Source organism: Hyalella azteca, unplaced genomic scaffold (assembly GCF_000764305.2).
Source record: "Hyalella azteca isolate HAZT.00-mixed unplaced genomic scaffold, Hazt_2.0.2 contig1994, whole genome shotgun sequence".
NCBI classification, from domain to species: Eukaryota; Metazoa; Arthropoda; class Malacostraca; order Amphipoda; family Hyalellidae; genus Hyalella; species Hyalella azteca.
In genome coordinates, this window is record NW_025932283.1 from 247,658 (window position 1) to 274,175 (window position 26,518).

The 26,518-nt window shown below is 38.5% G+C and overlaps 1 protein-coding gene across 1 annotated transcript; it reads left to right on the forward strand.

The window, feature by feature from the left end:
* Positions 1-318: 318 nt before the first annotated feature.
* On the forward strand, positions 319-25,839 carry LOC108676265 (puromycin-sensitive aminopeptidase-like protein; the record flags this gene model as incomplete). Its single annotated transcript, XM_018164319.2, has 14 exons — positions 319-478; positions 17,873-18,191; positions 19,434-19,534; positions 20,361-20,502; positions 20,849-21,057; positions 21,374-21,529; positions 21,934-22,064; positions 22,555-22,732; positions 22,972-23,155; positions 23,472-23,628; positions 23,919-24,000; positions 24,395-24,575; positions 24,981-25,463; positions 25,649-25,839. Coding segments are annotated over exons 2-14 (2,504 nt in total), but the record flags the coding sequence as incomplete, so codon positions are not given.
* Between the last annotated feature and the right edge of the window lie 679 nt (positions 25,840-26,518).

Here is a 26,518-nt window from a genome sequence, read left to right on the forward strand (position 1 = left end):
TAATCATCTTACGTGCGCATTTTTTTCAAAGCGATCGTACTGAACTAGCGCTGGGACCTTGATAATTTGAAGCATTGACTTGAGTTTCAGCAGCTAGAGTTGATTTTACAGCAGGGAAGCACGAATTCTCATATACATTAGTGTTAATGATGTGATGCCTCTCATTTTTAACAACTTTAGATGGCAGTTTCTCTAATAAAAACAAATATTTATAAAAATTATTCGCCATCGTGTGCCGGGCTTGCAATTGCTGCAGCCATCAACCATTTAATTACGCCCATGGCTTCTTCCGCGCTGGCTCCGTCACCGTCTCACCGAACACCGATTCCCTGGCCAGTATAGCCCGAGCTGCAGTTGTGGAAGGTTGTATAACTTTGTCGCAGCAGTGCTGGACTGAAATGACTTGGACTTGTTGAAGCTGAGACAAAACATTCAAATTTCCGCTCTTTGAATCGACTATCTGTTCATCATCTTCTAGGTAAGAAAATTACATTTTTTTTGTTCTATGTGTTTTAGAGCTAGTCCAAGTGGAAGGACAAGCCATGCTGGATCGGAGAACAGGTTTTGTGTATGTTTTGAATATTTTTCCAGGAAGAAGTTCATTAATTACTGTTTAACCAAGTGTTCTGCTCATATGACTGAATGAAGGCAAATTATCGTGAAGAAGTTTATCGTGCTTACGTCGAGACATTTGTATAACTGTACGTTTTGGCTTTGTGTTATCTCTGCCATGTTGAAATTTATATTTAAATTAGATTTTATTGGTCTTGTTTCGCCTTTACCTTCGATTACTTCTAGTACCTTTGACAACCTGAAAGACTATGTACTACCATTTCTGTCGAGTGTGAAACTTGATGTCTTATTAAAGTAAATTTTCTTGACGGGCGGCCGCCTAACCTTTGTCTTAGATTACGTCTTTACGTGAATGGTATGAATTGATGTGACAAAGCACATTAATCCAGAATACCTGCATCGTATCCGACTAGTGAGTGAGTGACTACGAGTACTCTGGTTGAACTAATACAGTCAGGCGATTCAAGTTGGATCATTCAACCATGTATTAGTTTAACCATGACAAGTTCCAGCATCGCCGGTGGATAAAAGCTAGTCGCACTCGAAAATGCATTTTCTTGGTTCGCGCGGCGCGTGCAACTTTGAAAAGTGAAAACCGGACGTACATTTCATTTTGAAATGGAAACATGTTGGCACATTCATCATTGTTCATTGGTAGGTGAAGAATCGTCTTCGGAGTAAGTAGGCAGTATTCATGTTCTGATAGAATAGGATTCTATGAACTTACCCTTCGAAGGTATGAGGCTATGAGCAGTTACCATCCGTCCATGGACGATACAGATGAACATTTTTGCTGGCGCTGTCGTAACTTATAGAAAATGATGTCTGATGGCATGGAAACAGAATTAAAATAAAACCAAGATTTGCTAATTGAATCCAGGATTTGTTTGAGATCGTTAGATTACTGACTAGAATGCTAACGCTTGGCGTGGTCGCGTTAGAGGTCGCTGCCCTACCTAATTGAAACCAATCGAGTGATTAGGTTGAATTTGGCAATTGAAATCTGGAGTTGAATGCCGGTCCATTTCTTTTTCCATAATAATACAAAACGAGCCTGACTGGTTGGTACCGCACATGAATCGACTGGTCGGCGTCAGTGAAATAAAGTAGGCAAATCCATGTGGTCTTGAGACCGCATGTGCCTTCGATGGGTCTGAGAAGACTGGATTGCTATGGGTGTTTCGTGTTGTGCCTGCAACCAGAAAAAAAATTCTGAAGCATCATGTAATGTATTCCACTGAAGTCTGATTAGCTGTGACTAAAACTAAATTTGTCATTAGATAAAATGCTCGTGACTTCAAAGGAACTATCGCTGACATTCCGTGTTTGGAACTAAGTTACTACTACAGGATAAATCTCAAGTGTCCTCAAATAGATTCATCTTCCTTATAAAACTGCAAACATTATCGTAAGACTTTATCCGCTTGAAAATTCCTAATTTTTTTTCTTAAATTTGTTGCGAATACAGTTATTAGCGAGATTAAACATGATCAATTGGCAGAAGAGGGTTGATTCATAAACACATATTGCGTGCGTGCATGTAGCCAAATGCCAACTATTTCGCTTCTAAGGCCTTTTTGGCTAACATTTCCAGCAATATAAGCGATGGTTTTTTTTGCCATAAGTTAGCTGTTTTTTAAGTTATCTGTTTGTTCTAACCTTCTGAGCGAAGTCGATTAATCGTCTGCATGCAAACCGTGATAAAAAGTTGTTGCACCTGCAACCAACGCTGACATTGAGCTTAATTAATCTTAGCTGCTAAGTTATTATTTCTTTTTCACAGTGTTTACCGCCTTCGAAATGACTTCAAACTCTTATCTATTGGAACTACCTGTAAGCCATTCAAAATCTTGTGACATGCGTGTAAACTTTTTCCAGTGTTTAGCGTCGCTGTACGCAGCATCAAGTGCATCAACAACAATTATGAGAGCATATGTAGTGCAGAACAAGGAAATTCATCGGTGCGCCAAGCTAGCGATCGATCATGCGGCTCTGGCGCCATATGTCTCAGCCGTCGATGCCGTTTTTGGTTTTTGACCAAACCCTTGTATAGGCCCTATGTTTTGCCGACTGGCGAACTGCTTTCTAAAAGTTGTATAACTACACTAACAGATCGCTCGTTTTTGTGTGCAAAAATATTTGTTATTTGAATGCTGTTTAATATTGTCAAGATAATTAAGTATTGGAAAATTTTTTACATGCAACGTAAGCGTTGCATGCTTTTAGACAAGGCTATTGCTTTTTGAATCGTCTGTCCAAAGATCGTCATCTGATTGCTGGCAAAGTTAGAGTTCGTCGGCCAATCGAACGACCCCGTTTAAGAGCTCACAACCTTGTTTGTCAGACGTTAATTTCATGATAAAAGGATCAACTAATTTCTCTTCAACGTCGATGCTCGTGACTTTCTTGGAAACTGAGGGTAGCTGTTCAAGGTCGAGGGTGATGAGGTTTTGTTTCAATGACACGTAGTGTGAAATGAAAATTACTTAGACAAATTTACGGCCATTTTCCTTTCCTGTGCCTTACTTTTCATCAAACTTTTATGGACGTTTTTTCGTCCATTTTTTTGTCGCACGGTATGTTTTGTTAATAATCAAATATACGTCAAGGTCTACGATTTGCTTCTACTGGTGAAGCAAATCCTTGCGAATTGTCATTTCAATAACTTGCTTAACTCCTACAATCTATGCTTGCTGGGGTATAATTGACAAGCGCTCCTTCTGTGGTGTTCGCCTGCGTGAGATCCTGCCTATAGTTTGTTTCCTATGCAGTTGAACCCCGCGCTTTACGAACGTCCACACCACCTTACGAATGCCCATACCACATTACGAATGCCCTTACCACCTTACGAATGCCCTTACCTCCTTACGAATGTCCTTATCGCCTTACGAATGTCCTTACCTCCTCACGTATGCCCTTACCTCCTTACGAATGTCCTTATCGCCTTACGAATGTTGTTACCTCCTCACGTATGCCCTTACCTCCTTACGAATGTGCTTACCACCTTACGAACGTTCTTACCGCCTTACGAATGTGCTTACCACCTTACGAACGTTCTTACCGCCTTACGAATGTGCTTACCGCCTTACGAACGTTCTTATACCGCCTTACGAACGTTTTTACCGCCTTACGAATCGTCAGATCGTAAAAATTTTCTCTGCTGTGCCACCCCATCCATTGTAAAAAGTAGTGGCTCGGCTTAAATTGTCAATATCAATCGATGATAAATTGGGCATCAATATTATTGTCGATTTGGCCAAGGAGTACAAACGAAATAAAATTATGATCTCTAATTTGAACAGCAAGATGTTGAACCTCAAAATGAACCAATTTTTCTTTCTGCCTAATGCAGGTGCAGTCTAAACGTGAAAGGAATAACTTTTTGAGGGACTAGAGGAGTCTTTTCCATTACTTTTATTGGGGAATAATTGGTTCGCTTTACGACGAACGCACCGCTTTAGGAATCAATTTTCTGCACGAATGAAATTTTTAAGGCGAGATTCCACTTTTTTATGACTGGTATATTCTGCGTCTGCTGCCGCACAGAAGTAAACCTTGCGTTGCAAGCCTACATACCTTACATACGCACGCAGTTATTCCGTTAATTCAGTTATTGCTACTATAATTACTATAATTATAATCGTTTCACATAATTGTTTGTTGAGGAAATGTTTTGAAGACTTGAGTTTCAATTAAAGTATGTAATTATTGCTTCAGAACTGTTAAGAAAATTCATGTGCAAATTATTAATGTTGCGATTATCGTTGGTCACGTGCCTATATGGAAGGCAACATGTGTAACTCCGTTATTGAAGTAAATTTATCGTTCTGAACTATTCACGCTGTCTCATTCTTGTGCTGTGTAATTATGCAGTATAATTTTAATGTTGTTTGAGCCTTTGAAACGATGCATTGATTGTAGTAAGCTTGAACTAAATATTCTTTGAAATATGCTTAAAGCTTACGAAATATTGTATAAAAAGCATTGTTTATATTAAATTACACAATGTTTCCAGTTAAAGTACAAAAATGCGTTTCGTGGCTATATAATCCATTAATAAGTCGCATATACTTTTTGAGTCATTAGTTCGGTCACTCAAAAACCAAAATCGTTTCCTCTCATTTCAACGAACAAAAACCCAGAACTTTCATTTTCATTGCAGTGTCGTCAACTAACATCTTGTCTTGATCGTTTTCTTGCAGCTTCGATTGAGCAAGTCTGTCGATGATCTATTTACATTTAATTGCCTCTCTCTGTATAATCGAACTCCTTCGCTTTCACCGAGCATCGCACACTGCGCTGCATGAGGCAGAGCGTGTTAGGTGCCGTAGTTAATATCGTCGATTTCTCGCCGTCGTGGCGATCAAACTCCTATTTCAATGATAAACATCAATAGCGAGCTTCAGCATGCACTGCTACGAATCTGAGGATAGCATGCCTATATCAATGAGCAACGACGGCAAGTTCAAACATACTCTGTAGCGTGTCCGAGGATGAAAGTTAACCTCTGACCTCTGGTTGTACGTTTCAAAACCTCCGCGGCTAGAAGGTAAAATCATTGTTGGATCACATTGCTTTTATGATGCGGGCGCAGTCTGACAATCTTTCGCGAATTGTTCAGAAATCAGCGAAACATCTTAACAGTGTGAAACTAGAAAGAAAAATTTGTCATAATTCCTGCATATTACACATTTCTACTTGTGCTCGATGAATTCCAAAAACTGAATATTGAATCTCCAACTCCATTATTTTATGAAATTTTTAATAGACATAGTACTATAGTTATACCATTACAATCTTGAAACCGTATTTTTCGTATAATCGAAAGTATTTTCTCGCCGATCTCACTTGAACGAAATCCTTGTTCAATTTGATACAGTAGCGTCACGCTCGCCAATAAGTGCGCGGTCAGCGCCAACATTTATTCGACAATGAGCTTGTAACTGCTCCGAAAACAATGGGTTCGTGATCGCCGTTTCCGTATTCGGACCCAGAGAACTAAACTGTCGACCATAAGCAGTTTCTTTAATAAACCCAGAACAATTTCACTAGATTTTCCAAATATAATAAGAGTGTTCAATATTGAATCTTTCGTGGATACGTAACTTTTTCTAACATCTTTAGTTAATAATTTATTTTTATATTTTACTGTGTGTTTATTATTGAAGAAGTTCGTATTTTATGTTACTATGCACTCATTTTCGTCCTAATTTCTGAACTGCAACTTCGACATTTTCTAACGCTCGCTGCGTGATTTTAAAACATATTGTCCTTTGATTCTATCTTGCACGGAGCTCATCTATAGATAGCCCATCTTTAGATTCACAGATCTAAAAACTATTTCCCTGTTTTTCTCATGTCTAGCGCCGTTGTCTAGGGAGAGTAAGTTGTTGACTTTTATAAAATTTCCATCATCGTTCTGGTGCCATTTTTGAATTTGGTTATAGTGAATCTATCGCCATATCACTTAGCATCGATGTCGCCGTAACTGTATATCTGACATATGTTGAGTCCAAAATTCTCCCAATGAGTAAATATTGCATTCGATTTTACTTTACAAGTGAGAAGAATTTGAACGTTTCCCATTGCAAGCAATCTTCAAAGTGTTATATAATTTTAGACATTCAATAAATATTAAAACGCCTACCACGACTTCTCTAGGCCGCAACGCCGTCGGATGACCTGAAAAATATTTACACTGTCTCTACCCAAAACAGAAGAGCAAGGTTCGCGTTGCAGGTTTCGCGCAAGAGTATGTATTTTTTAGTACTGATATCCATTTATTAGTTTAATCCTTTCAACGTGAGCCGTTTTACAGGGAACCATGAGAGTCTATTTCATGACCTGTTTCGTAATGAACATCGCTGCTCGCTTGCTATCAAATAACTTGCGTTGGACTCTGCATGCAAGAACGTTCAATATCTTCACAGTCATTACCAGCCACTCATCCATACCTGGAACTGCTCGCGCGACGAAGTTTTTTCCTCCTGAGGTCCAGCAGGATGTTGCAATCATATAATAACTTGAGAGATTCGTGTAGAGTTGCTTGATGTGTGCGGTAACCGGCCAATGCGTTGATACTCGCGACTTTGAGGCGTCCTTGAGTCCTAACATCCTCGCTCGCTCCCGCCAAGAGGAAGGAGCGGTCCCATGCATGGAACATCTGGGCGCGACTGTCGGGCGTAAATTGGCATGCATTCAAGTCCTAGAACACCCAATGCTTGGGCCATATATGCATTGTCTACATGACAAGTTAATGAAACGCTCTACTACGTTTATGAACTGCAGGTTACTCGTCTGTGACGGACGCTTTTAATTAATAGAAGAAGAAGAATACAAGATTTCTCAGTTGCCGAAATCGCACGATTTCTATATCCACAATGACAGAAGAGTCGCCACTATTTTAAGTTACCGCCCTCCGATAGAAACGGTTAATCTAATACAAGCATAATTGAATATACTTTCTAATATAACGCCTGAAAAGCTTAGCGTTTTTTGCGCACCTTTGTCCAATAAGATGTATTTTAACAGTACTCCATCAATTTATTCACAGGCAGACAATCAAGGGTAGTGGCTACGTCCTCTATATTACATTGGCAACATTTGTTTAATTTACAATTTTAATACTATATGTTTAATGTTTTGAACATAATTTTTTTCTGGCGTGAACTGAAAAATGAGCTAATATACATTATATATATTATTAAAAAAAGTTATTATGAAATGTTTGCGTTAGCAAAGAAAATTCAATTTGAAGAAGATTCATTGACCTTATCGCAATATTGGAATGATTTAAATGTCATCTAATCGCTTGATGGAAAACGCGTGACAGTAAATTTAATCCTGTTTGGTAAAATTGTATAAATTGACATGATGGTGACTAATAGATCATTCGAAAATTGCGACCTAGCTAACCTCGAGATCTTGACCAAAGAACCCATTCAATATGCTATCATTCTTCTCTATATTACAAGCATAATTGTTTTAAATCCATTGAAATTTTCTTATTAATGATTCCATACTTTGATAAATGATTCTCTGTCATCTGGCGTGCGTTGCAAGAGGTTAAACAGATGAACACGGATGAATCCCTATAGAATTGTTTCGATGCCCACAGGTGCTTTTAGAGATTTGAGTTTAGCTGAAGATTATTAGCTTCTGAAAACAGCTGAGTGCCGACAAAATTTATTACTCCCTAAGTTCATGGACGTATTGAGCTGTATATTAGTTGAGCTGATATTACATGCATATGAACATTCCGTACGTCTTTAAATGATCAAATTGTATGGTAGTTTAATTTCATGTGATTTTTAGCTTCCAATAACAGTTAGTTGATTTCTGGCTTCCAATTATTTGTATTAAAGCCTAAAGAAATCAGTCACATTTATTATGCTTACCACACTTCGATAACATGGTCGCGTTAAAGGAATGAAATTTCTACATCAATAATGCAACTGATGCGCGTGTCGGGGTAAAAATTATCGTTCTCCAAAGCGGAAAAAGTTGGATCAGCGATTTCCAGGACTCGGGTGGCCTGCACACATGATAAAGTTACTCTTCCCTTCAAGGTTCTATTGACTTGATGAAGGTTATGAAAAATTATGTGTAGTTTGATTTTATATAATGAAGTTTGAAGTGGGTGTTTTAATAAAGTCGCAAGCCTGATTTCAAATGAAAAGTCTGTTATGCACATGCCACATGTCAAATGAAATTTGATTACATTTATTTCATTTTTCTACGTTACACTCGAAGAAATTTCGCAAGTACCTATATTATAAATATATCAAGTCTTTTGCGACTTCTCATTAGAAGCTGTGAATGCGCGTGTTTGTATTTTTCCGTGTTGTTCATACGTACGTTCTCAGAAGGGGAGAAATCGCTTTTTTCCTGTTAGGACCTTGCGTACAATTATATCCTCTTTCGATTTAGCTTTACATATACAGTGGGGGGAAATAAATATTCGTACACTTGAAAAATCGTATTTTAATGTATGTAAGTACACAAACTTAACAGGAAAAGTGATTTAAATTATGTATAGAGACGCATAGTATTCAAAAAACCACATGTCAAATGAAATTTGATTACATTTATTTCATTTTTCTAAGTTACACTCGAAGAGATTTCGCAAGTATATCATAAATATATCAAGTCTTTTGCGACTTCTCATTAGAAGCTTTTAATGTGCGTGTTTGTATTTTTCCGTGTTCATATAGGTTCGTTCTCAGAAGGAGAGAAATTGCTTTTTTCCTGTTAGGACCCTGCGTACAATTATATCCTCTTTCGATTTAGCTTTACATATAGCTATATGTGAATACGTTCTTCCCACCAGAGGATCTAAACAAAATTTTATGCACTTCTTGAAATTCGGTGCGTAGTTACTTCCTTCATTTCTTCGTTCAACTTCAAAACATGAGTTAGAATATCTCAATTGCGGAAATTATTTCATATCAAATCTGATATCACCAATTGTCTCTTGTTTTATTTCTTATCTGCAGACGCATTATTTTATTCTTAGTTATACGTTAAACCCGTTACCTGAAAAGAAATCTTCATGTTGGTTTTCCGGCATTTTTTGCTTTTCATTCAGACTGTACATTGATCTCTTGTCTTTAAGGCCTCTGGGCAATCTAAAAATGTAAATGAATTTTCCCGTAGTCCCATGAGTTAACATGAGACTTATTATACGATATCGTTTCTAGCGATATGAAACAAGATCGGTATATTCTTTAGTCTCAAAACTTATCCAAGGATGCGACATTGTGAGCATCTATTTAAAGACATTCTCTGAGAATTTTTATGATGTGAAATGCGATCCAGTTGTTACTTGAATAACTATTTTTCTCGATACATGTTTAAATTTAAAAAGTGCGCCAAAAGCCCGATCACCTGATTTTGGCATGGTGCATGAATTTATTTCAATGGTGCAAGAACTTGTATACATTGTACATGAATGTATTCCTACTATACAACAATTTAGCACGTTATTACCACGTTTGATGGCTTGTCCAGCAACTTCCAGCATCAATCCCTGGACTGACCGCCGCCGGAGACCACCGCTGAATGAGTTAGAACAAGTTTTTTAGTTGGCTTTCTGATTCACTTTCTATAGTTACGGCAGCATAATGTCCTGCTACTCAGGCCCAAAAAGCGACCGTGCATCTGTTCGGTAAAAGTGAAATCTTCCAACAACAAATAGCTTCGTCAATCCTTCCGACCGATAACATGTTGACAAGTTGGCTTCGCTCTTCCGAAATGACGATCAGTGGACCAGGTTTGGTAGTTTTTAGTTACTGATATCAAATGTGTGATTTGCGATTTTATTTTATCCCTCTACCGCCTGATCGACATGAGTAACCGGAGCAGTATTGTCACAAGCCTACTTCCCAAAAAGGATACGTTGCTGGTGAGCGCAAAATGACTTGCACTGATGGTTGCCGCCAGGTACGACAACTTTAAAATGTTCTCTGTTGCGTACAAACATCTTCAGGTTGCTACACTCAATAGTATACGTAAAAGTTATGTTCCCGGAGAGTGACATACTGCGGTAGAGGGTTAAATTAAGCGATTGATTTTTGCGTTTCGTTCGTAGGTTTCGACCCTATCTATATAGGTAGTATATAGGTACTAAGAAGTAGACTAACAATTAGTGTCTTGAATCTCCCGAGGCCACGAATTAAGCAAATTTTGAGCTAGAAGATTGGTGTGTGAATCTTTTCCATACAATTTACTTCGAATTCGTGTGTTTATTTTCTTTTAATCGTTTCCTCAATGCATGCTGTTAAGCATTTTTTATTTTTCTATACGTATGTGTCAAGGTTTAGCTTGAATCTTCCTGGGGAAAGGCCAAGGCAATGCAATGAACTTTCTACTTCTGCGTATATAGAGACTACCAGCTTTAGCATATTTTCTGACAGTCGTTGGTTATGTTGTGAAGTTCAGTTCCATGTTAAACTTGTTTGTAGTATTCAGTACAAGGGGACGAATTCAATTATCAAGCAATTGTGTATTGCGCTGAAAATCGTTCGTTATCCCATACTCCGTTTACCAATGACCGTACCTGCATGGGCTACAGGTGCTCTGGTGTGATGTGTAAATGGCAAGGCCGACTTAATTTGTCATACGGAACGGGATGATCTGGCATGAGTTTATTGTTCATGCGGGTAATTGTTTCGCATGCGCAATATGCATGCATTCATGGTCGTTACTAGTGCGCTTCCTGTGTGGAAGAATGCCGTCCATATGGACCGAGCTTTTGATGGTATGGTTCAGAGTTGTTGAATTGATTCTGTGATACTGACCAGATCTCTCTGGTTTGTTAATTGCGTACGCTTCCTATGAAATCTTTCATGTTACAGCTTCACAGAGGGAGTATATCTATCAGAAATTTACAATGTAACTCGAAAGCTATGAAATTAATTTACTTCGCAGATGGACTGAAATTTACGTTTTTCTGATAATGGTGATTAATTTTTCTTCAGATACACATTAAACCATCCGTAAGGATTCAGATTTGAATGATTTAACAATTAATGAATTTTGTGTCAGTCAAGACAGCTGTATACGTATATATGTATCAATTATTTGTTAACGTTTTTTTAACTCGTACTTTGTGAATTTAATTCTTATGAAGTATTTAGTGTTACCTATTCCTTTCTTTAGAAACAATCCTTGTTTCAACGAAACTAAGGATTGTTGCTAGTCGTAAGGTCATGTGTTGTAGGAATCAATCAAGCTTTAATTTTATCATAGTTTGATTTTTTACAGAATTCTCACAATTTTTCACTTGAGTGAGTTCAAATAACTCGAACGCGTCTTTGGTGGAACGTATGCATAGTTAAGCTCTGAATGGGAAGAGTGGGGGCGGATGTTTGGAGGAGTTTTACCAAACCTTTCGAGTGCTCACGAACAGATCTATGGTTGTGCAAATTCGATTACTCATTTCAAGTGCCTCGGTATCTTTTTTTTCGACGCCTGTACCTTCACTGAAAGAATGGAACAAAGGTTTTCTCTGTTGCAGTAGCAGAGCACATTCAGCTTTGGCGTCATGCAAACCCGTAACTCAAGATGGTAGAGCGTGCAACTCGATCGTTCGGATGTTGCCATCGGATGCAGCAGTATCCACTCGCCTCAAAGACGATAATTAACCGAGACTTCCTGTGATGCAACCAACGCCCATTCTCTCACCGGGTGTATGCATTGCGAAGAATGCTCTTGTGGGAATGAAGGTGTTATGGTAGTTGTTGTTGTATTTATTTTTACTCCATGACTCATTTTGTACTAGTTTGTGCATACAATTCACGCGGGTGTATGCATTGCGAAGAATGCTCTTGTGGGAATGAAGGTGTTATGGTAGTTGTTGTATTTATTTTCACTCCATGACTCATTTTGTACTAGTTTGTGCATACAATTCACGAGATTAGCCGCATCCTATTTTTTTTAAGTATTGTAAACTTTTCGAAATATGTTTGGCTATATTTAATTGAGTTTCAACGTGATTTTGATTCGATATATATACTACCATATAACCAATACATGCGGTACAAAAAAATTGAGACCTGTGTTCCGATGAAAATATACGCACCGCCATATCCTGAGTTTGAATCGAATACTCCTAAATCACAAGTGTTCCGAGCGATGGTCGGGGAACACAAGTGTTCTGTATGATCTGGGAGTGTACTTCAGTATTCAAAACAGATTGAAATGATTTTTAAAAATTGCGCTGACATTTTTGTTCCAATTTTGATCTCTAGGCTATATTTTAAGAAATAGTTCCCTGCAAAATTCAATTTCAAATTTGTTCTACAATTGTGACTAATCATTGTTTCATGATTCTAATGACCCACAATTAATCCATCATTGTCAGAACTCCTCGTAAAATTACTAAAGGATGCAGGCTACTTAGTAGTGGTGACGTCACTACGACTAAAAATAATAAACACGACTAATTATCGTTCTTCTGGCTTAATGTAAAGACCAACATGTACATTAGTTATACCCACATTAATTGTTCTCACGAGCCGACACATTAAGAGACAACCTCCCTAACCGAAGTCGGGTTCACTTTCTTTCAAGACTGCAAAGGGCATTGCGTAGCATTCGTGGACATAGAGAAGCGTCTGTAGGCCACAAACCTGTTTACGCAAGTCTGTTTACGTCAGCATAATGTGATTATCCCCCAGAAAGAGATCAAATCGTCTGTAAACAATGAAAGCCTGTACGATGGAAGTAAGACGTAACGAAGTTCATCACAGTTTTTTGCGTCGCACATTTCAGAAGATTCCTCATTTCGTACCGACATTCCTCATTAACGTACCTTTGATAGTACATTAAAGCATCTCAATAATTAATACCCTTGATCGTGCAATGAATTTACTGCCTGGTAATCTAATTTATTGTTTGTTATTTCGCCGTTTAAGCTGCGTATACAAGATCTGTTTCCTTTTAATTAACGACTTCTGAAAGCAGCGATTATTTACGTAAGCATATCGGTTGATTGCGAATTAAGAGGAATGATTCATACTAAATAGTGCGTTTCTCTTTACGATGAACGTATCTTGTTAAGATTTTAAAAAGGTCGATTATTTTCACTTATAATTATAAGACGCAAGTGTTCGATAATCACCGAACGGATGCTGCAATCAGCTCTGTTAACCAATTCCCGATGGCTTTGCAATTATGGAGTTTCGTTGTGCAAGCATGCCGCTATAGTTACCAGCAAGGTCGTTCGTTATATCAGCGGACGTTCGTTAATTGGGGTTCAAACCATTAAACGGTAAGCTGCTTTCGCTCAGGGACTTTGAATGAATGTTGACCCAATTTCGGTGAAGATAGTTGAAACGTTATCCAGCGTGTATTTCATTCTAGTTCTCGAGCGCATAATCTTTCTAGCGGGAATAGTTTTTGGCACCGGATGCCGATTTCTACCTACTTAGATTCAACTGGCAAAATCAGTTGCTTGTCGTAGGTTTATCTTACTGTGCTCCCTTAGGCAAATTTGCATGGTTGCAGTAAAGAGTAGCAACACATTACCTAGATAGCTTTATATTCGTTGAAAATTAAATTGATAAAAAAGGATACCAAACGGAAATAGACTACCCGTGCATTATTCAATGGACAAACTTTACATGAAGACAACTAATATGAAGAATAATTCAATACGTAATCAAGTCTGATTAGGTTGTTGAAACTCGAGACGATGGACGAAAGTTTGATTCGGATGGGCCCAACCTTGAAGTGACCGGCGCTTGATCGATCCGAATTTGCAAGTTTGTAAAGTGGCAGGCCGCACGAATGTCCGGATGTGTTTTGGTCTGACCGGCCCGATAATATATAATTATAATATATCTTCAGTATTGATTAATAACCGGATGATCTTAGGTTATGAGTTGAGTTGAGGGTCCAAGGTATTTTAGCTAGGGTCCGAATAAGCGGCAGGTTGATTAAGATAGGAATACAAGGAAGCTTGGTGATAAGTACACAAGGTAGGTTTTAGATGGTTACTCTAACGACGGAGGCTACTCGACGCCGGAGTCAGGCCGTGATCGTGCGGACTACATGGTGATGGCTTACTACGTCTCGCCTCCTGCCTAAGACTGACTGAAGGTCTGCTTGAGGAGGAGATTATATAGGCATGCTAAAGTGACGTCGCGGAAGTGACGCAGTAACTGCTAAAACAAGTAAGGGAGTTACGGTAGCGTGCCTGACACGAAGGTAGGAAAATACTCGGTTTACTCTTTCGTTTACGAAGTAAACGAAAAGAAGTTAGCAGGGAAGCGCTGTGCTGAAGGCGGCCACGCTGGGACTCATTTTGATCCAACGTTCGCCGACTAGTTGCAGTTTTGTCAACTAGTGTTGATCCAACTAGGTTTGTCAACTAGTTTTTATTTTGTCAACTAGTTTTGATCCAAAGTTCCGCCAACTAGTTGTAGTTCGGCAACTAGTTCCTGCCACGCAGGTTGCTAAATAAGTAGACTTGAACTTGACACGAAGTCCAGGCGAAGTACATCGCCGGCAGTGTCTCCATCTTTGAAGCTGCTTCTATATATCTATAGGATTACCCCAGGCAGCTGCCCCTATCGTGGCCAGCAACGCGGTGTAGCGAATTTTCAAGATCTTGGTTTGACATTATAAGAAGAGTGTCTCCCTTCAAAATTATCTCCTAAACTATATGACCGATCTTTGTGAAACTCCGTACACATCTGTAAATCACTAAAAGAAAAACATTTTGCTCATATGAATTATTTGAAAATATTTAAATAAAACATGAAATGCATAGAAAACAACAGAAAGGGGGTACTTCATGAATTTACTCCTTCAATTTACACGCTAAAACATCGAGAGCCATATCAGTCGATTCGTATGGAGAATGTAGAAGCCCTTTTTCGGTTTTGCATTGTATTAATTTTGTATGCTAATTTTTTCATTTTTTTCCCACATCCCCCTTCCCCTTTAGTTTTTTTTAAATATAATCCAAACCTTGTACAAATCAAAAAGATGGCTTCTAATATGGTCCTTGCGATTCCATATGTCTCTGATATGGTCCTTGCGATTCGAACGATATGTCTCTCAATACTGTAGCTTGAAAAATCTTATTAGGAGACAGATTTTTAAGATATAATTTTTTGGAAATGTTAATTGTTCAAGGTAGCATAATAAGTAAAATTGATTGAGAAAAAGAAGAAAATGCTAAAAAATTGCTTGATGCTATAGCCCCAGCTTTCCCATTGCCAATTACTCTTATTGAGGGTACCATCACGCTTCTTAAGATTTATTCTTGTCCATTTTAACGGGAATAATAAACTATAAATGGAAATCTTCAGATATATTTATTGTTTTGCTAGCTAAACGAGGACTTTTCAAATATAACTTTATTTCTCGTTTTATAAATGTTCCAGTATATTTTATTGCAGTTGCAGTATTTTCTTTATATTTTTGCTCTTTTTGAGTAAGCTTTAACAGGTGATGGCGTCTTTTATCGATCTTTTCATGCGCTACCGATGAACAAATTAATAAATTGTGGTAATTAGAAACGAAAATAGTTCTTTAATGTATTCATTAATCTTGAAATTTTAAGCAATATATGCAACTGATGACATTCTTAGATAGTATAGAGTAAATTTGTTTCATGAAATACAAATAAAAAGTAATTTTATCGTGCAATTTAAGCAGCAATAATTGGTTGTACAATTTTTAAATATAGAATTATATGTGAAACCGACTTTAAATTGTGATCCGACATAATATTTACCGTCAGATACACTCATTGTCAACCAGAAAAGCCGCCCATATTGTTTCCTTCCACCTCTGCAATTGAAAACATTAAACGAGCTGTCTAACAGATTTCCGTCTGTGCAGTTTTTTCGTCAAATCTGTCAACACTGAAATTAACTCTGCACACCAGTTTACGCGAACATCAGGACAAGATTGACTCAGCGCTCCACTAATTTCAAGAGATTTTATTGCGATGACAAGCATCAAACATTCTCCACTGCGCTCCAGCAAGCATGTTCCATGAGAGTGAAAGTTGATTCATGCTTTTGATCTTCCTTGTACGTACCTTTGGTTCAGCGCTTGAATTTTTTGCAATCTATGCAATCTTAGATCACAATAAACCTTCACATGTAAATGTCTTCCATATCGAATGAAATATCACGTTACCAATTTTTTATAATATAATCTTTGTTTTTTTTAGTATCCAATAGCATCCAATTGTCATGCAATTAAGGAAAAATCATGTAAAAGGGTATTGCGCATACTGGTTTTGAAACGGTACATACGGTAATTTATCATCTATTTGATCACGGTGCATAATTTATTCCAAAATATAACCCCGACATTGATATTGATTATTGTTTACCGAGCCTAATAATCCAACTTGGCTGCGTTGAACATAAGGCCCCGCCAGGACAAGTGCGCGTGGTGCCATCGAACGCCCTTGAACTGTTGTTCTTGCGCTACGATGGCCGATGTCAAAACTGCCTAGAAAGCAGCCGTACATTACCTGAAAGTAACTTCTAGTAAATTCTTCAATATTTTATTTCCATACTATGTTATACAAAATTCAGCTAAATTTTTTCATATATTTGGATATTTTCAGTAGAAAGTTTCACTGCATGTGTGTAGGAATGGATTTGTAATATTTAAATTTCATGCTGAAGAGACACTAAAGATGGACAAATGTTTTTGAGAATTTCGTGCAAGTAACTTGTTCGCACAATATTCTTTGTTACTTTATATTCTTTTAAATGTGTGTGTAATCTTTTTTTAATCAAGTCAGCACTTTGTGTCCACAAAATTCCCTGCCATAAGCACATTCTTTGCTTTGAAACCTGATGTCCTGATCGTTTTACTGGTACTGGTCAAAACGTGTATGATTGTAAAAATTTCGGCAATCATTTGGTAATGAACTTTACCCTAACATTTTCACCTAACATTTACTAGAATGTAGCACATTGTAGTACTATATAGTTTTTTTAGGGAACACGAAACATTACACTAGACCTGCTTCTGCATACTAGGCAAATCTCGTGCCCAGACCTCTCTGTGCCATGTGCACGACAGCTGTACGTACATTTCGTGTGTGCGCTTGCTGTGGACCGGGGCTGTGTGTACAATTGTTGTACCGGAGTAGACCATAGACCGGTCTCTCCGTCTGTGCCTTTGCTATACGCAAGTAGACCGTAGACCGGCCTCTTCGCCTGTGCCCTTGCTGTACGCGAGTAGTCCGCAGACCGGCCTCTTCGTCTGTGCCCTTGCTACACGCGAGTAGTCCGCAGACCGGCCTCTTCGTCTGTGCCCTTGCTATACGCGAGTAGACCGTAGACCGGCCTCTTCGTCTGTGCCCTTGCTATACGCGAGTAGACCGCTGTTGTGGTTAGCGCACTAGTAAGTGGGCAGCAGAGTGCCAGGTATTTTTTGTATGCTTCGCATTTTACGTTAATACTTTTTGTCATAAATTTTTTCTGCTGCTAGGTCAATTTTGATACATTTTATGAGCCTGTTCCAGAATCATGGCGCTGGAAGTCACTAACTTGAAATACTTTTTTTCGCTGCAATTGAGTTGTCAGTTTGATCCTTTTTAATTATTGTCATTCGAAGCACAATGTTAACACTCATTTGCGATAAATTAAGTAAATATTTATTTGGCAAATTTCATTCTACAAAGCGAGTCTTGATTTTTGTGATGATGAACGCCTCTACTGTTTGTATTTCATTATTAACGATGAGGTAAATAATTTCTTAGTTGAAGATTGGTTGTTTTATCGTGGCTTGAACTTTCACTTTCGTTCCTTCATTGCAGGTCGTGTTCCATGCCTCCGGTAAGCCAGAGCCGCGAAGTCTTAACAGCGATGGACAGCGGGCAACCGTTACCAACTTTGTCCTTTGGACGCAAGAATGGGTGCTTTGTGCCCAAAAATATTGCAATTATATTGGGTGTATTTTTCCTGGGTTCCCTATTGGCCACGGGTCTACTGGTGTATTACTATGCAACCCCTCATCGTCCTGATGTCGCCGGCTCGTCAACTCACTCCATAATAAACCCCATCGAAGCTTCGTCGTCGCCTGTCGCCAGCACTGCAGAATTTGTTGGATCTCCTCCTCCTCCTCAGGCAACTTCGGTGATAATCTGAAGCTTATAGAAAGTTAAAAGTCTCGGTTTGAAATTAGAAAAGACAATACAAGTTATGATTCATTACATCGTCTCACTCATCCTCAATACAAATTGTCAATCCATAGACGAATACTTGATACTATTTATTTTGCATGAGCTATCATATATGACGAGATTGGTAATTCTATTCGAAATAAGGTACTAACAGATAAATAAATTTCTCACACCAAATGAAATCAGAAAGCTAAGTTGTTGAACGTACCAAACTTAGCGTTGTTTCCGCCAACTCTGTCCCGTCGCCAATTCTAAGTGTCACAGAATTATTACAGCTCGTTGGGGGTTTCTACCCGCAATTCAATACTCCGCTATTGCTGTTCTTGACCACTCGACCAATGCGCTAATTTCAACCAGAATTTCAACAGATAGCTGCAATTTTAATTATTTTGACTTTAACCACTTTGCCATGCTGCTGATTGACTCAATAGCGTTTTATTTACGATTGATTGAATGAATCACATTACAGAAATTTTATATTTAAATATCAGTTTTAGGCTACACATTAACTTGTCAAACTAAATAAAGTATCTACGGTTTTCATCGTCTGATGTACATATGAATATTTCGTAATTTAATTGACATTGTGATAATTGAAATTCGTCTTCAGTGAGTATTTGGGGTAAGCACATAGGTTTTACTGGGGAAAGCGATTTTAGCCTTTCTATTTTTCAAATAATTTTCGCATAAAAATGTTATTCACCTTTGGACTTCAACTAATTTTCGCGTAAAAATGCCTGCACCTCTGTTTTTCTCGTTTGAAATTTTAGTCATTTACTTTATCAGCTTCGAATACACAAACACTTTTAAATTTTTTGGTCTCCACTTCTTGCCTTTCCGCAATGTTAAATAATGACACATAATAATTGCTTTTTGACAATATCAGTTGCATGATGATCTTTAACAAATCCAAAGTCAAGTTTCAAATTAAAAATTCTGATCATATATTTTACTAATAAAAGTGAAAGATAACTAAAATTAGGGAAAAATACAAATACTCAATTGGCGAAACTATTGTATACAAACCTTATTTTAACGAATCTCTTGCCTGATTCGCAATTGAAAATATTTAGGTCATTTACCATCCTTGCTTGATTGATTATATGAGGTTTGTTATTCTTAAAAAACGATAATGTAGCGTTTAAAGATAAATTTCAGTGCAGCCTGACTGACTCTGCATGAATTCGTATCGCAGAAAGAACCAGTGCAGGTCTCCACTACCTCAACGACGACTGAAGCACCCGAAACCAGGAAGAAGATCGATGTTCGGCTTCCAAGATCAATCGTGCCCCTAAAGTAAGTATTTTTGATAGCTCGGATCTTTAATTTTGCTAGTAGAATCTTTTTGCGAATCAGTACTCACTGCAGTGAGTGACAGAGAGCGCATTTTCTCAAAATCGACGAAAACGTGAAGTCACGGACGGACATGACGAGCACAATGGCTCCTTTTTTACATAAATGAGAAAATGAGCTATAAACGGTTGCAAAGTGGTCGACTCCTGGGGTCGAGGACAGAACCCAAGTTGTTGTTAAAGTAGCACATATGTTCTCTTTAATTACAGTTTTTATCAATGTTACGATTATTTTCCGAGATCGTAAGTCAAAATTATCTAGGTCAACATTTATTCTTTTCTTTTTTACGTTGTGTGCATTTCTTTCGATGCATTTATTCAAGAATAGCTTAGGGTGCATCATAAAATGCCTTAGGTTGAAAACAATTCAGTTTTTGTTTTCATTAACCTAAAGTATTCACATCAAAATTGGTGTTTTATCTTTGAACCCACTTTCGTGTGTGAACATGGAGGAGGTCTAACCCTGCTCTGAATGATGCCTTCAAAAATTTTTTCTACGTACTGAGTTATTTTTGAACTCTTCGAGATCGATTGAGTAGCAATACTGATATCACGAATCTAGCGCTTCATTAATTAGAAAGCAAGAGCGTGTCTCTTGTCTTACGCGAGTATCAGGCCGAATATTGATGACATGATTGTTAGGTGATGTGAGATCAAAAACAGCTGAATTTTGCCAAGAACTAAATTTTATTTTTTTTTCGTTCTTGTTCTTAAAAAAGTTTTTATCATACGACCGTCAACTATATATATAACTTTGGCCAATTTTTCAGGTATGTTGTACGGCTTCAGCCATTTATCAACGGTAATTTCTCTATCATGGGCTCGGTTGAGATCACCATGAAGGTCTTGGAACCCACCCAGAACGTGTCCCTGCACATGGCCGACATCATCAGCAAAAACGAGACCATCAAGGCATGTTGTTCTTGGCTGTTCTATTGTTACGATCGCAAGGGAGCTCTTGTCTATACATTTTCTCTTAAAACTGTATTTATAAATACTAATGTTTTAATATTGAGTATCATTTTTCGAGATAACATTTCGAAATTCATAAATATTCGAATCATCCTATACCTAAGCCTGCAGTGAAAACGATGTAATTTCATCGTAAATTAGCAATTAAATTCGAGTGAAATTTAAAAGTGCCGAATTTGTTTACATCTAATCATTTTGCATTAGAATGTATGATACTAACGAAAACCTTACTTATGAGTTAGATGGGCCATAGTTGGAACAAATTTTCATTTTTTGAATTTTTCAGTTGAAAATGGCGGATGACATGTCGGCTCAAAGCTTAAAAATCACGGAACACAAGTACGACGCTGACCGAGAATTCTACATCGCAATGTTGGATCAGGAGCTTGTCAAGGATAGGAAGTATGTACTTTCCATGAATTTCGAAGGCTACCTCAACGATCAACTCAAAGGCTTCTACCGCTCCCAGTACACCAATAAAAGTGGACAGAAGAAGTGAGTGTAGATGATTTGGGAATAGTTGCTGATGCCCTGAAAAAAACTAATACAAAGTAAATTATTATTTGCATAATAACATGATTCGCGAACGACGCTTTGAATCCCCGTTCAAACATTGATATCGCTTATTTTTTGGTTATTTTCATTTTTTTTCAGTTGACGGACGTCTTACGAACAATACGTATAGCCATGCTGTCAATTACTTCAGTATTAACATTTGATTTGGAGTTCTTCTCTTAACTTTCTTGTCATTATTTTTTTACTCATATATTCTGGGGTTTCCAAGCCTTTAGTAATCTATTATTTGCTGCAGAATGATAGCGACAACTCAGTTCCAGCCTACGGATGCACGGCGCGCGTTTCCGTGTTTCGACGAGCCTGCACTCAAAGCAGAGTTCGAAATTTTCATTGCTCGGCAAGCCAACATGTCTGCCATCTCGAACATGCCGAGGATCAACACCTCGCTTGTGTGAGTTGAACGGTACTAGAGCCTATATAGTGAAAAGATTTTTTCGCGTGCGTTATGAAGCGGGCATACATCATTGAGAGAGAAACACCGACACAATATTTGGTAAAAACTTAGTTATTCGAGAAACTGGAGTCGAAATAACTTGACAATACATCCCCTTTGATTATTGAACTGTTCCTGCGTTTATTTATATTGTTATCCATCAAACGTAGAGTACGACAGGGAGGGGGAAAGGAGTACGACAAGAGGGGAATTTGACAGTCAAGGAAAATATGAGCGAGGGGACTTGGTTATTCGAGAAACTGTAGTCGAAATAACTTGACAATACATCCCATTTGATTATTAAACTGTTCCTGCGTTTACTTATATTGTTATCGTTCTGACACGCTCATTGAACTCGACAGCCCTGATCAGCCAGGCTGGGTGTGGGATCACTTCAACTCTTCGGTTCCCATGTCCACGTACTTGGTCGCCTTCGTCGTCTCCGATTTCTCTCACATCAACTCCACTGCTAACAAAAACACGCTATTCAGAGGCAAAAATTATTAAACGTTTTACGCACTATTTGTTAGATGAACTTTAAAACTCCGATACTACTGTGATAGAAACACGCTAAATATCTAATATATCAAACTTGATTCAAGTGGGAGTTATGTTTTGTGTACTATCTAAGTACAATTTTAATTATTTTTCTTTTGTTTCTTAGGAAATCTGAATAATAATAAACTTTTTCTACTTCTGTAGCGCAGTCCCATGTTTTTTATTATACTGTTGTGGCTTTGACCACAACAAAAAATTGAATCCTGTAAGTTCACACTCTTTTAATGTTAAATTTCCACTAGTCTGGGCACGCAGAGAGGCCATCGATCAAGCCGAGCACGCGAAGGCGATCGATTTATAGACAATTATAGAATGCTGAATTAAATTATAGAATGCTAAATTGTACTCAAAGAAATAATATTCGTTAATAGAACCGAAACAAAATTTAATAAGAGCGAATAAGTTATTTGGTAATCTTCCACCAGTCTGGGCACGCCAAGAGGCCATCGATCAAGCCGAGTACGCGAAGGCGATCGGGCCCGACGTCACGACTTATTTCGAAGACTATTTCTCCATCCCGTTCCCGCTGCCCAAGCAGGACATGATTGCGCTGCCTGACTTTTCCGCCGGTGCCATGGAAAACTGGGGTCTCATCACATACAGGTATGATACGAATTAATAGAGTTTACTCAGCAAAAAAGAGGGTAATATCACTTGGGTCATTCATGTACGTACCTAAATTTGGGATGTTGCATCTTTATCCTGACCATCTAAAGACCTTTCTACAATATTAAAATTAAAATAGCACTTTATAAGATAATAATGAAATATTTTTATAATATTCTAAATCGATGTTTAACTGGAAATCCAATTGCGTTCTAGAAATGTCATTTCGCCTGCAGGGAAACAGCTTTGCTTTACGATCCTGCGGTGTCGTCTGCGTCCAACAAACAAAGAGTTGCTGCAGTCGTGGCCCACGAGCTCGCCCACCAGTGGTTCGGAGACCTGGTCACACCGTCTTGGTGGACCGACCTCTGGCTCAACGAGGGCTTCGCTTCATATCTGGAAAACTTAGGAGTTGATGCAGTACGTTACTTGAATTTCCCGAAATGCATTTTTTTACCCTATTTAATACGGGTCCTAGAAAAAACTTATTCGTGATAAAATGTGCGCCTAGGTGAAAAAAGCTTATAAATCCAAAGATATCTTTCAAAAATAGCATACAAGTGGTGACAAATAGCGAGCGTTTTAATTTAGCTGTACGAGTCTGTCAACTTCGTTAGGGATTTTTAAATGTATTTACTGTAACTCATTATCAGTAACTTCGAAATTTTTTCGATCCAATATTTATTGCGGTTGAAACTATTGTACTGCAGTTGCTTTTGATGAATTGTCTATGCAGGTTGAGCCCACCTGGAAGATGATGGAGCAGTTCCTGGTTGACGACCTCCACTCGGTCTTCGCGCTGGACTGCCTCGAGTCCTCGCATCCCATCAGCATCCCCGTCGGCCACCCCAGTGAAATCGAAGCCATATTCGATAAGATTTCCTACAACAAAGGTAGAGTTTGTTGTTGTATGTAGAACTTATTTGCTTCGATAGAAATTCACGAGACTATACCGTCCATCCTACCTATTTTCGAAAAAAATTTCATTGTTGAGATGTCAGGTTTTCGTTCCTCGCTATAATCTCGTACTATTAATTATCATCATTTTCTAAAATTTATTTTTCCCTCACTTGAAATTAAACGAATTTTGTACTTGTAGCATCATTATCCCTACTATGATTCGCTAAAAAGATACCTTGAATATCTTAGTTAATCTAAAAAAATTCAAAAAATTCCTCCTCAGGTGCGTCCATCATCCGGATGATGAATCATTTCTTGACTGAGCCCACCTTGCGGCAGGGCTTGACGAATTACCTCAATCACTTGTGAGTGAAACGTTCATTTATGTATGAGTATTTTATGCTATTCCTACTGCATGTAATTCGCAACGCCACAATTATGCCGTTTCTAGAAAATTCAAAATAACATCTGAACGCATCCCATTGCATGTAACCTCAATGATTCTCAACGAATTTTCCAATGGAATCCGTTTATAATCCTATGGTACAATTCTATAGAGGATTCCGAGTAGAATCCTCCTCTCAGAATAGCATCGTTTGTTACTAAACCAGGTACATTAAACGAGTAGCATATACTGCGTTGATGGGAGCACGAGAATTATGTTGTAATTATGAAGCTATACAACTGTTTTATGTGTGTAAACGTATGCGTTCACGTATTTCATGTTGCCAAACTGAAACAAATTCACATTTTCAACAGCAAGTACAAAAGCGCAGAGCAGGACGACTTGTGGCGCTTCCTGACGGAGCAGGCGCATCAGGACAAGAACTTGCCTCAGGACCTGACCGTTAAGGACATCATGGATACCTGGACGCTGCAGATGGGCTACCCCCTCATAACGGTCACGGTCAAAGGCGATGGCTCTGCTATGTTGTCCCAGGTAATCGATTGTTACTTATTACTCCTATTCCAACGGTTAAAAATTAAAATCTCTTCCAAAATAGCTACGTTGGTCATGGCTAATGAAATGCGTTTGGAATATCCTTTTTTCTTTTGCTTTGGTATTATCGCTTGTCAATCATCTCAATTTGAGAAAAGTATATGCAATATCGTTGATAATTTCAAGAGATTTTTTTTATATTTGCTTAACACTTATTAAAGTCCGTTATGAAGAGCCATCTGATCTTTCACACATTCCGAAAATAATTATAAAAACTTCAAACTGTTTACAGTTTTTAGCGGTAAATTACTTTGTTACTCTGCTCGTAACTTGAAACTATACTATAAGTCGCATACAGGCCTGTGATTCGCCATTTAAAATTTAATTACTTCGTTGATTGAACAGGAACGTTTCCTGTTGGTGAAGAACGAAAACTCGACCGACACTCACGACTACAAATGGTGGGTCCCTATTTCCTTCACCTCTGAAGACGCGATGAACTTCAACGATACACGTCCGTCAGCTTGGATGGACAAAACCGAACCCACTAAAACTATCTCCGGCCTTCCTACATCACCGAACAAGTGGGTCATCGTGAACCTCCAACAAACTGGTTATTACAAAGTCAACTATGATGCTAACAATTGGCAGCAAATTATCCGGCAATTGAAGGCTGATCACACGAAGATTGACGTGAGCAATCGCGCTCAGATACTAGACGATGCACTGGATTTGGCACGTGGTGGAGTCCTGAGTTACGACGTAGCCATGGACGCGTTGTCTTACCTCGATAAGGAGACAGAGTACGTGCCTTGGAAAACTGCACTGAACAACTTGGGATACGTCAAGAACATGCTCAGCAGAACTGCTTCTTACGGTGCATTCAAGGTAAGATATTCTTCTTGTATCTTCGAAATACCTGACTAACTCGTAGCTTGGCTGCCATATTCAGGTAAACACTTGATCTTTATTTTTATGTCAGTTGTCTGTGCGGAGAGAATTGATTGCGTTATCCAACTAAATATATGAAAAGTTTCCACCATTATTTTTTTTACTCTGCATTCGCGATACAGCGCTACCTGATCTCTCTCTTGGAGCCTCTTTACAAGAAAGTTGGCTTTGCTGATAATCTTAACGATCCTCACCTGGATCAACTCATTCGTGTTCAAGCCATCTCGTGGATGTGTTCTCTTGATTATAAAGACTGCGTCACCCAAGTTGTCAGCCTCTTCAAGCGTTGGATGGAACAACCAGCTGACAAGAGGTGAGATTTTTACTTTCAACTTGGAACTTAACAGCAATGGTGTATATTAATTGAACTTGAAAAGATGTAGATTTGAAATGCTACTGAGCGACTGGAGCCGTTGGGCGACTACTTGGAAAATTTGGTGTTGTAGTAGTTCTAGGATCCTCTGCGAGCATTTGAGCTTTCTTTTAGCGCCTATTGGTGAGAAATTTGCAAATTTTAAGCACTTCCGCTGCCTACTTGGAACAGTTTGATTTTCGCTTTTGGCTCAACATTTCACTACAGTATTTCCGTGAGAGCTGTCGTTATCTCATCTAGTTGTGATGACCGATTAGTACTGCTTATCTTTTCATTTTCTTTCAACCCTGGTGAGATTCTGGAATTCAGGTGAACGCCATTGTGGCTCCGGTAAACCATTGCATAGGGTGGGGTATGATAAAAAATTGGCAACTAAACGTTGATTCTTCGTGTGCTGCTGACTGTTGACCAAATATCCAATGAGATCAGAACGCGCTGCACCACAACATAGCCGTGAGTCACACTGTCAAGCTTCTTTACGTTACTGATCTCGCCGATCTGAACTGAGCATAGGGTGGCGCGTGTGTGCGGTGCCCCTAGAAAAGCGAGGGAAAAACAAGAGTTGGCACATAGTGGCCAGAAAGAGCAAAGGTAAACGGAAAAGACAATAACAAACGGA